This window comes from Mytilus californianus, unplaced genomic scaffold (genome assembly GCF_021869535.1).
Source record: "Mytilus californianus isolate M0D057914Y unplaced genomic scaffold, xbMytCali1.0.p SCAF_9, whole genome shotgun sequence".
NCBI classification, from domain to species: domain Eukaryota; kingdom Metazoa; phylum Mollusca; class Bivalvia; order Mytilida; family Mytilidae; genus Mytilus; species Mytilus californianus.
In genome coordinates, this window is record NW_026262745.1 from 37,628,345 (window position 1) to 37,640,620 (window position 12,276).

Genomic DNA, 12,276 nt, shown 5'->3' on the forward strand with positions numbered 1-12,276 from the left:
ATGATAAATCAATAAAGTAATGCGTTCAATAATCTCCTCTACAAGATATTTGTCTGCTAGAGAAAACTAGAGGCTCTCAAGAGCCTGTGTCGCTTACCTGGTTCTACTTTGGTTTTGGAAATCATGTAAAAATAGATTAAAATCATAACAGATACCCTAGTAATGATTAAGGCCAAATTTGGTTTAATATTGGCCCCGTAATTTTATAAAAAATCCTGGTGGCCATCTTGAATAGTAAATCGGCAACAAAGTAGCAACACTTCATCAGTACCTCATAAGGAAAATGTATGCCATGTTTGGTTTCATTCCATTCAGTGCACCTCTAGAAGAAGCATTTGTATGTATTTCCCATAGGGTCCTTTGTTAAACTAAGTCCCCTGCTGGCAGCCATCTTGGTTGATGGATTTGCTACAAAGTAACAACACTTAGTCAGCACCTCATAAGAAACATTCATGCCATGTTTAGTTTCATTCCATTAAGTGGTTCTTCAAAAGAAGACTTTTGCATGTATTTCACATAGGGTCCATTGTTAAACTAAGTTCCCCACTGGCAGCCATCTTGGAGGATTGATTGGCTACAAAGTAACAACACTTGGTCAGCACCTCATTAGGAACATTCATGCCATGTTTGGTTTCATTCCATTCAGTGGTTCTCTAAAAGAAAACATTTGTATGTATTTCCCATAGGGTCCTTTGTTAAACTAAGTCCCCGCTGGCGGCCATCTTGGATGATTGATTTGCTACAAAGTAACAACACTTGGTCAGCACCTCATAAGGAACATTCATGCCATGTTTGGTTTCATTCCATTCAGTGGTTCTTCAAAAGAAGACATTTGTATGTATTGTCCATAGGTCCTATGTTAAATGAAGTCCCATGCTGGTGACCATCTTGGATGATGGATCTGCTTCAAAGTAACAACACTTGGTCAGCACCTCATTAAGAACATTCATGCCATGTTTGATTTCATTCCATTCAGTGGTTCTCTAAAAGAAGACATTCGTATGTATTGTCCATAGGCTCCTATGTTAAACAAAGTAACCTGCTGGCGACCATCTTGGATGATGGATTGGCTTCAAAGTAAAAACACTTGGTCAGCACCTCATAAGGAACATGCATGCCATTTTTGGTTTCATTCCATTCAGTTGTCCTCTAAAAGAAGACATTTGTATGTATTGTCCATAGGTACTATGTTAAAGGAAGCCCCCAGCTGGCGGCCATCTTGGATGATGGATCAGCTTCAAAGTAACAACACTTGGTCAGCACCTCATAAGGAACATTCATGTCATGTTTGGTTTCATTCCATTCAGTGGTTCTCTAAAAGAAGTTCCAAATGTAAAAAGTTAACGAATAGAGGTGTAAGATTCCAAGGGGAAATACCAAACTGACAACGCCAAGGCAAAAACGAAAGACGACAAAAATACAAAAACACAAACACTACATATAAAAAAAATACTTAGCAACAGGAATCACACTAAAAGCCAGGGGTGATATCAGGTGCTTTATAAGGGTAGGTAGATCCTGATTCACCGAATAATCAGCTCAGCTTTGAGATCAAATATATTTTGCATCATGCAAATATTTATATATGTTGAGTTTAACTACATTTTGTACATGTGAAGTTTGGTTGAAATCTGTCATACTGCTAATAAAGGGTCAATACCATATGACATATATATCAATTAACGTTCAAGCAAAATCAATCCCTTTAAAATGTATGACTATATAAAAATAAAATGCTCCGCTGGGCACAGCTTGATACTACCGCAGAGGTCGAACCCTGAACAGTTGGGGCAAGTATGGACACAACATTCAAGCTTGATACAGCACTGAATTTGGATTGTGATTAAATATTTGACACAGCACAGGTTTCTGACACAGAATGAATGTGGTCTAAGAACTTAAAGAAAAAAAAGGAAAAAAAAATCCAAATTTGTTGAACCCCCTTATGATTCATCACCCCCAAACTCAATCCCAGCCTTCCCTTTGTGGTATGGTACCTTGCAGTTCAATTTCAGAGATATCCATACACTTGAACACAAGTTATTGTCTGGAAACTAGAAAAATGCTTCTTTTTTTGGCCCCTTTTTGGCCCCAAATTCCTAAACATTTAGGGCAATTACCCCCAAACTCAAACCTAGCTTTCCCTTTGTGATATGGAACCTTGCAGTACAATTTCATAAAGATCCATACACTTGAACACAAGTTATGTCTGGAAACTAGAAAAATGCTTATTTTTGGTCCCTTTTTGGCCCCTTATTCCTAAACATTTTGGGCAATTACCCCAAAACTCAATTCCAGCTTTCCCTTTGTGATATGGAACTCTGTAGTACAATTTCAGAAAGATCCATACACTTACACACAAGTCATTGTCATGAAACTAGAAAAATGCTTGTTGTTTTGCCCCTTTTTTGGCCCCTAATTCCTAATATTCTGAGGCAATTACCCCCAAAAATCACTCCCAGCATTCCCTGTGTGATATGGAACCTTGTGGTACAATGTCAGAGAGATCCATACACTAACACACAAGTTACATTTGTATGTCTGGAAGTTACAAAAATGCTTATTTATGGCCCCTAATTCCTTAACTGTTGGTACCATAACCCCAAAATCAATCCCAACCTCCCTTTTGTGGTATTGAACCTTATGGTAAAATTTCATAGAGATCCATTCACTTAAACTACAGTTAGAGTGCGAAAACCAATGTTTCTTCAGATGACGACGACGCCAACATCATACCAATATACGACCGCAAAAATTTTTTGCAGTCGTATAATAAGGAGATGAGGTATGATTGCCACCAGAGTTCAAATAAAGTGGATGTAAGCAATTATAGGCAACCGTATAGCCTTCAACAATGAGAAAAACCCATACCGTATAGTCGACTATAAAAGGCCCTGACATGAAAAATATGAAACAATTCAATTGAGAAAACTAATGGCCCACATTTTGTCATCAAACCTAGAATCAGTGTTTTCCATTAAAAAATAAACTGTTAATGCAGAGATATGTCTCGCCTATTTATTATCTTCATAACACAAATGTTGAAATTAAAATAGCAATACTTTAACATGTAGGTTATGCAAATATTCAAAGTCAATGAACCATGACTGAAGGTACAGGGCTAAACAATCTCCATGGAAATGAGATGTACCAATGCTAATACAACTGCATACCGAATACCATTGACTTTTCATAAGTCGTTCCCTTTAAACAAACATAAACACAAACATTAAATTGTAAACTATGTAAAAGTTTCAAATTCAATGAACTATGATGAGGGGGCAGGGCTATATAATCTCCATGGAAAAGAAACTTCAAATATCATTGACTTAACATTAGTGGTTCATCTTTAACTGAACTAATCACAAACTAATACATGTAAACTGAGCAAAAGTTTCAAAGTCAATAGACCATGACTGAGGGGGCGTGGCCAAATAATCTCCATGTAAATGAGGTATGCCAATGCTAATACAACTGCATACCAAATATCATTGACATACCACTAGTGGTTCCCCTGAAACTGACCTAATCACAAACTAATACATGCAAACTAAGCAAAGTTTTAAATTCAATAGACCATGACTGAGGGGGTGGGGCCAAATAATCTCCACGGTAATGAGATGTGCCAATGCTAATACAACTGCATACCAAATTCCATTGACCTTCCACTAGTGGTTCACCATAAACTAGACCTAATCACAAACTAATACATTGTTGATGCTGCTGCCGCTGCCGCCAAGGTGAGACAAAAAGCATTGAGGTACAGAGGAGACCAGGAAAGAATAGTTGAACCAAATATTGAAGCAATGGGAAAGAAAACACTTCAAAAGAATTTTATGGATCTCCATGGACACATGATGGATGAAAATTTAACAATGGAGGAACTTTTACCATGACAAAACCCAGCGTCTACAGCGTGTCATGATCTTAAGTATTTCATTCCTCATTTCTATGTAAGGAATGGTGAACAGACTGATATATTGCTTAATATTTATTTCATAAAAGAATTACCAATATTTTTATTAATTGTTATTTGTAACAATTCAAATGTCAAGCCTGCATGGCTCCCCCTTAATCAAGAATGACAACAAGCTGTCCTTAAAGTTCCCAATTCGTTTTCTTGCTATTTCGGTAATTGTTAAGGGCTTAAAAATCGGGGGGATCTTTTTTTCTCTGTCAAATTCAGAAGTCATGAACTGGTATCGACGAATTGCAGCATCAACATCAAGAAGTTTCGTACCCGTTTTATAAAACGTTGAAGAAAGATTTGGAGGGTAAAAGTTTACAACTGAAACGGTTTTAATGACTTTAAATTTCAAATTTCATAGTAATAGACAATGCATCATGCATCTTTCGATTCTGAATGTAAACCCAATTGCAAACTACGAAATGAATTCAGAATTACCATACGAAATTTCTTCAGATTATCAAGTTGAAATTAAAATTCTAGTACTGTAAATTCAGAAATTATTGCGTGTATTTATTATTGCGATTTTGTCATTTTAGACAAAATGTGATTTTAATTTTTGCGATATTGAGAAAAATCCTGTTTAATTCATATAAAAAATTTCAAAATGCGAGTTTAAATTATTGCGATTATAACCCTGTCGCATTTTTCGCAATAATAAAAACATCGCAATAATTTCTGAATTTACAGTATTTACTTTTAAACTTGTACATTGGTTCAATATTATCTATAATTGTTGTACTCGTGTTATTTGGCATGAAATTATGTTCTGTTTTACGTCTTATTTTGTACTTGTTTTAAAAAAAAGGGGGATGCTGATTGCGTAAAGCATGTGTTCGACTTGTTAAACTTATTTCTACATAACTGAATTTAAAATTTATTTTTTAATCTAAATTTTCATTAGGATTTGCTAAAACGTAATTCAATAATGCAATCGACTGTTCATCTAGATTAAGTGTTCTCCTGTCAGATGTGTCGATCTTCCTATACAAGTTATTTGCGATCTTTAGCTGGATATCCTCATGGCTTAAAAACTGTAATCAGGAACACCCTTTGGATTATAATACAATAAGGGTTATGCAATTACATGTATTTGATTATGATTGCTAAAAAAAATTGACAATGGCGGGGATCATTTGACGATGGAGGGGAACATTTGACAATGGCGGAAGATATTTACACTAGTGGTGCGCCATCATAATACAGGTCGTGGAGATACTGGGATTGTCAGATTTAAAGTTTGGTTAATTATAATGGGTTGCAACTTATCCCTTACTTCTAACATAAAACATGTTTTTGGCATAATAAAATTTCTACATATAAATTTACAAGAAAAATGGAAATTAAGAGAATATATGTCTGTGTTGTCTTTTCATGCAGGATCAACTAAATTTCACAGACCGTTAATATAATTGGTGTTCCTACTTTTTATCTTAAATTACTGTTTAAATATTTTTCCTTTCAACAAATACATGTATGTCTAAACAAGTCAAGAAAAAGGATGTTGATTAAGAGACATGACAGAAGCCAGGGGTGATCTGAAAGGGTTATTTTATGACAACAGGTTGGACTCCAATTTCAGCATTGAATGTTGAATTGAGACCAGACATCCATTTGAGCAAAACATATATACAAATTTCTCTATATCTGTAAATATATAAATTTACCAATCGTCTTTCTTTTTCTTTTTCTTATGTTTTCCAGTAGGTTTCTGTGATGTGGCTGGCTCATCTAATTCCTGGTTAGCTAAAGGATCTAAATCAACTTCGTCGTCGTCACTACAAAACAGAAAATTGAGTCTGAAACTTGCTCTTTAAGACCAAATAAAAGTACATGTGTGGCTCCAGTTACATCCTGAAAAATGCGCTCCGCCTGGAGCAGCTGGATATGACCGCAGAGGTCGAACTCAGAACAGTTGGGGCAAGTATGGACACAATATTCAAGCTTGATACAGCTCTGAATTTGGATAGTGATTAAATATTTGACCCATTATAGATTTCTGACACAGAATAAATGTGGTCAGATAACTTAAAAATTTGAAATGGGACATTTAATCTACTTAATGATCCAATATCCCAAATCAATTCCACGGTTAGATTCAGCATATGAAAAAAAACCATGAATTCAAACAAAGTTTAATTTTGGACCCTTTGGACCTTAATATGGACTAATTTGAAAACAGGGCCCAAAATTAAAAATCTGAATGCACAGTTAGATTCAGCATATCATAGAACCACCAAAATTCTGTTTTTGATGAAATCAAACAAAGTCTAATTTTGGAGCCTTTGGACCGCAATGTAGACCCATCTAAAAATGTCCAAATATCCAATATAGTAATACAGAGTAAAAACCTCAAACAATTCAAGACAATTCATTAAAATTGGTTATAAGATTTGTATTTATTTTCAATTGAAGATTTCTTGCTGTTGTGCAATACTTAATTTCTTGCTGTTGTGCAATACTTAGTAAATCTGTTTACAAACTAAATATAATAATTAACACACCCTGTTTGGTGTGTATCTCCTGCCGTATCAGTATTTTTTGTTTCTTTATATAGATCAGAAATAATTTATGTTAGAACCAGCTTAGCCAGTATTAGAAAAGTCTTTTTTTTGGCTCCTACATGTATTTGTCCTCTAGTTTCTTAACGATTAAAGTCACAACCCACAAAATCGACCCCAACCTTCTGGTTGTGGTATGGAACCTTGTGGTACAATTTCATAGAGATCCATTGACTAATACATAAGTATTTATCCGGAAACCAGAAAAACCATAACCCCCAAAGTCAATCCCAACCTTCCCTTTGTGGTACAATTTCATTGAGATCCATACACTTATACACAAGTTATTTTCCGGAAACTAGAAAAATGTCTTTTTGGCCCCTTTTTGACCCCTCATTCCTAAAAAAATTGGGACCATAACATCCAAAATCAATCCCAACCTTCCTTTTGTGCTATTGAACCTTGTGGTTAAATTTCATAGAGATCAATTCACTTATACTAAAGTTATTGTCTGGTAACCAGATGTCTGGATGACGACGACATGATAGCAATATTCGAACGCAAATTTTTTGCAGTCGTATAAAAAAAAGGGTCGGTAGGTTGGCATTTTTTTTTTTGGATTGTCATAATGTGGAAAAAAAATTTGTGTCCACCGAGTCAGAATCCGGTATTATACACATCCCTACCGGAAGTTCGCCATTTTCCATATGTTTGGTTGTAAAATAAAAGACATGTTACTTTTTTAGTTAATTTTGTTGCATTCTGTTAAGAATTTGTTGCATTTTTAGCCGTAGTGGATACTTCTAATGGAAATTCAGATGACAGAAGTCTGTGAATTTAATTATTTAAATTCACATTCCAGAAAACAGGATGGTTCAAAAATTATTTTTCAGAAATGGAAAAAAAGTTATAAGGTCAGGCGGGTAACTGGAACCACACATATACTTTTATTTCATTTTTGGCCTAATTCAATACATGTCAAGTATATATCTTTTAAGTCTTTAATATAATAAAATGCTTCGCTGGGGCGCAGCTTGATACGACCGCAGAGGTCGAACCCTGAACAGTTGGGGCAAGTATGGACACAAAATTCAAGCTTGATACAGCTATGACTTTGGATTGTCATTAAATATTTGACACAGCATAGGTTTCTGACACAGGATGAATGTGGTGTAAGAACTGGAAAAAATTTAATTTACCTATTATGGTGGAATATCCATAAACTAAATTGTTTGTTAATTTCAATATATCAAAGAATATGTAGAATTCAATGTTTGATGTAATGTAATAAAGTTGAAATTTGGACCGTTTTTGTTCAATGTGGACCAATTCGGTAACATGTATAAATAATCAAAAATCTAAATACATGGGAGCCCATTTAAATACATCATAAAGGTATTAAAATAGAAAGTGACATCATAGTCATGGCTAAAAATAAACAAAAATCCTTAATCAGCAACATTTAAAGTAATATCTAAAAAATAAAATTCCTTTGTAACCATAAAAGCCCATTTAAATACATCATAACAGATATTAAAATAGAAAATGACATCATAGTCATGGCTAAACATAGAAAAAAACCCTTAATCAGCATCATTTAACAGTAATATCTAAAAATGGAAATTACATCATAAAGGTATTAAAATAGAAAATGACATCATAGTCATGGCTAAAAATAAACAAAATCCTTAATCAGCATCAGCAACATTTTATAGTAATATCTAAAAATAAAATTCCTTTGTAACCATAAAAGCCCATTTAAATACACCATAACAGATATTAAAATAGAAAATGACATCATAGTCATGGCTAAACATAGCAAAAACCTTAATCAGCATCATTTAACAGTAATATCTAAAAATAAAAATTTCTTTGCAACCATAAAAGTAAAATAGAAAATGACATCATAATCATAGCTAAAAATAAACAAAATTTTTTTTTATTGGCAAATTTTAAATGGAGTTTATTATACTAAAACAATAAATTTGCAACCATAAACATGATAAAACCCCATTTAAACACATCATAAAAGTATTAAATAATTCAACTACATCATAAGGCTATAAAATAGAAAATGACTTCATAGTCAAGGCTAAAGGTAAAAAAAAAACCTTCATCAGCAAAATTTTATATTGGCAAATTTCCAATGAAGTTTATTACACTAAAATTGTTGGCAAATTTCCAACGCATTTATTAACAATAAAGTTATTGGCAAATTTCCAATTTACATAATTTAAAAGCAGTGTAGATGAGATATTTAAATGAGTTTGAATTACCAACCTTACACTGCTTTTAAATAATGTTCTTTACTCAATTATTTGTCTATTAAAATGGAAACCCTTGTTTTTTAACCTTTTTCCCCCTTATTCCTTAAACATTAGAGCCATAACCACCCCCCCCCCCCCCCCCCAAAGCCAATTATTACTTTCCAATGTAACTTAAATTTCCAATATAAATAATTTTAAATTTCAATTCCTCATGATATATAACCGTATCATTATTATTTTCTTTCATATATAAATCCGAAACAACCATCTTTAAATGGAAAATTTTAAAGAAAAAAAAATGAAGAAAAAAAAATCCTACCTCCCACACATTTTTCAACCCCCTTTTGATTCATCATCCCCCACCTCAATCACAACCTTCAATTTGTGGTATGGTACATTGCAATACAATTTCACAGAGATCCATACACTTGAACACAAGTTTTTGTTGCAAACTGAAAAAATCCTTATTTTTTACCAATATTTGGCCCCTTATTCATAAATGTTTAAGCAATTAACCCCAAAACTCAATTCCTACTTTCTCTTCGTGATAAAAAATAACTAACTTAAAATGTAAATTTTAAACAAAAAAAAAAAGGAAAAAAAAAAATTACCCCTTTTTTGACCCCCGCCCCCCTTATGATTCATCACCCCCACCCCCCTTTCCCCCCAAACCAAGCTCAATAACAGCCTTGCCTTTGTGGTATGGTACCTTGTAATACAATTTTAGAGAGATCCATACACTTGAACACAAGTTATTGTCTAGAAACTAAAAAATGCTTATTTTAAACCCCTTTTTAGGCCCCTTATTACTAAACGTTTTGGGCAATTACCACAACACTCAATTCCAGCTTTCCCTTTGTGAAATGAAACCTTGTAGTAAAATTTCAGAAAGATCCATACACTTACACACAAGTTATTGTCATGAAACTAGAAAAATGCTTGTTTTTTGCCCCCTTTTGGCCCCTTATTCCTAAAATTTTGAGGCAATTAACCCCAAAATCAATCCCAGCATTGACCCTTTGTGATATGGAATCTTGTGGTACAATGTCAAAGAGATCCATATGCTAACACACAAGTTATGTCTGGAAGTTACAAAAATGCTTATTTTCGGCCCCTTTTTGGCCCCTAATTCCTTAACTGTTGGTACCATAACCCCCAAAATCAATCCCCACCTTCCTATTGTGTTATTGAACCTTATGGTAAAATTTCATAGAGATCCATTCACTTAAACTAAAGTAAGAGTGCGAAAACCATTGTGTATTCGGACGACGACGCCGGACGACGACGACGACGACGACGCCAACGTCATACCAATATACGACCTCAAAATTTTTTTGCGGTCGTATAAAAAGTCTAAAACTAATCAAAAGAATATCTGTGATATCCAATATAGATATATAGGACTCTGAACCGCGATGGTACTCCGAACCGTGATGGTCACGCTGATGTGTGATGGTTTAAAGCTAAAGTGTGTTTTTGATCACGCCGAAGTGCGATGGTGGCATTGTGACGCTATCTTGATGTTAGCTACACCGAAGTGTGATTGTGGTTACGCTGAAGTACGATGGATTACATAAATCATATGTTTAATGTTTTTTTAAGTTTACATGTCGATGTAGAAGTCAATTTCTGTTTTAGAAGAAGCTTTTCGTTTTTTATGTAAATCATCAAGGGTATAACTCCTTTAATTTAAAACAGTCGAGATACATAGTCATTCCTGTAACGTTATAGTGTACATTATACGGTACTTGGTAAATAGCACCCATCAATAGCTTGGACAACAAAAAGCAGTAGTTCATATGATCTTTCATAAATTAACATTACATACAAAAGCTGTTTTCCTTTAAAAGTAGTATTAATTCATTGGCTGAAAAACATGTGGTAGTTATTTGAAATGCAGATACTTCCTGGTTAGTCAGAACGAAACAAAATAATCGAAAAATGTATATGTCTGCTGTGAATAAGAACAAGGAATAAGATAAATCACCGATGTTTTTTGGATTACAACTAGAGAAAATATTGAATGTTTGGTATTTATATACATGTACTAATTTAGATAAAAATAGAGCTCCCATAATAACTGAACACCTGTAAATTTTAAACTAGCCAACAAGCGTCTTTTAAAATATCGCATTTCAGCGTCCCCATCGCACCTCCGAGTCCTACATATATGTTAAACAAATCTAAACACTTTGCATGTTACAGTGTTCCAGCTTGAATCTCAGGGCAGAAGGGTGCTAGTTGTCTGAAAGGGCACTTTAGCGTTATAACCCAGATTTTAAGGGCAATGTTGGACAGTGTATAAATTACCTTGAATATTGCTAGGCTCAGCTGGAGAACATTAGTTGTATTTAAACCATATTCAGAAATTAATGTGTTCTTGATGTTGGTTCCAGTAAGAATTTTTTTTCATCAAATTATCATACCATGAAGCAAAGCATATCATTTTGATGTTAATCTAAATAAACTTGTACATTTGGTATGGAAAATAATCATCAGAAATTTCAATGTTTTATAACTTATACCAAAATAAACAAGTAGTTTTGAAAGATGGAGTTATACATGCAAAATTGAATGTTGAATGTAATTAAATTATCTACATTTAAATTACTTGTTCAAACATATAGTATATATGTTACTGAGAGTTATTTATTATCATTTGAATTGTTTCAAAAAAGTATTTTTAAGTACACACCAAAGTGCTCCTCAGTAAGGTGTTTTATAAATATAACAGGTGAGACAGGAGATGATCATATTTTATATTGATGCAATAATATATTGCAGAATGTATAAACAGTTACTTTTTTCTCCATCATTGTTAAAAATAAATTTGTTGAGTGCTCCTATGTCAGGAGGATTATAAAATACAAGAAGTATAAAAAACAGGAAGTGAATCTTGTTATGTTCAAAGTACTACAAATTTCTTTGATTCCTCTTTAAATTTCATACTCATGGTTATGAAACAAAATTTTTTTACCAATTAAGTCAATACTATGTATACCTTTAAAATTGTTTAAGATTTTATTTTTTATGTTATGCCTACTGAAATAAATTTTTTCAGGTGTACATGCTGTACATAAACATTACAAATGGATAACATGTGGACATTTCATTCTGTATTAAATATCTAGTATTTGTTCAATTATCTTAAATCCGCTAATTAGCAGTAAACAATCATTAACAAAGGTGATAAAACTGCCAAAGCACTAGGTATTTAACTTAATCCCATTGTCAGTTAATTAGTGTTACACAATCACTGAATCAGGTAACAATTTTACCGGAAACACCGGTAGGCATGAAATTTGGAAATTTTATTTTTTTGAAAAGGCAGAGGGGTGCATTCTTTTACTTTGGAGGGCAGAAGGGCAGGGGTAAGGGCACCAAGGGCGGGCTGCCCTTCTTTTTAGGGGAGGCGGGAACACTGTGTTAATTTGTGATAGTTCATTGAAAAGGTCTGAAGTGTTGTAAAACTATGTGTGGCGTATCCACAGCTGTTAGGGTAGATGTGTTGGGATGACAAGAAAGCCACTTGCTTGAATTT

At 33.7% G+C, this 12,276-nt stretch overlaps 1 protein-coding gene across 1 annotated transcript in view; it reads right to left on the reverse strand.

Moving 5' to 3' along the window:
* LOC127716699 (eukaryotic translation initiation factor 5B-like) overlaps positions 1-12,276 on the reverse strand; it is a 90,904-nt gene that overhangs the window by 77,760 nt on the left and 868 nt on the right. The window contains exon 2 of the mRNA XM_052222930.1: positions 5,635-5,745. Within this exon, the coding sequence (XP_052078890.1) occupies positions 5,635-5,745 (111 nt within the window). The remainder of the gene's footprint in view (positions 1-5,634; positions 5,746-12,276) is intronic.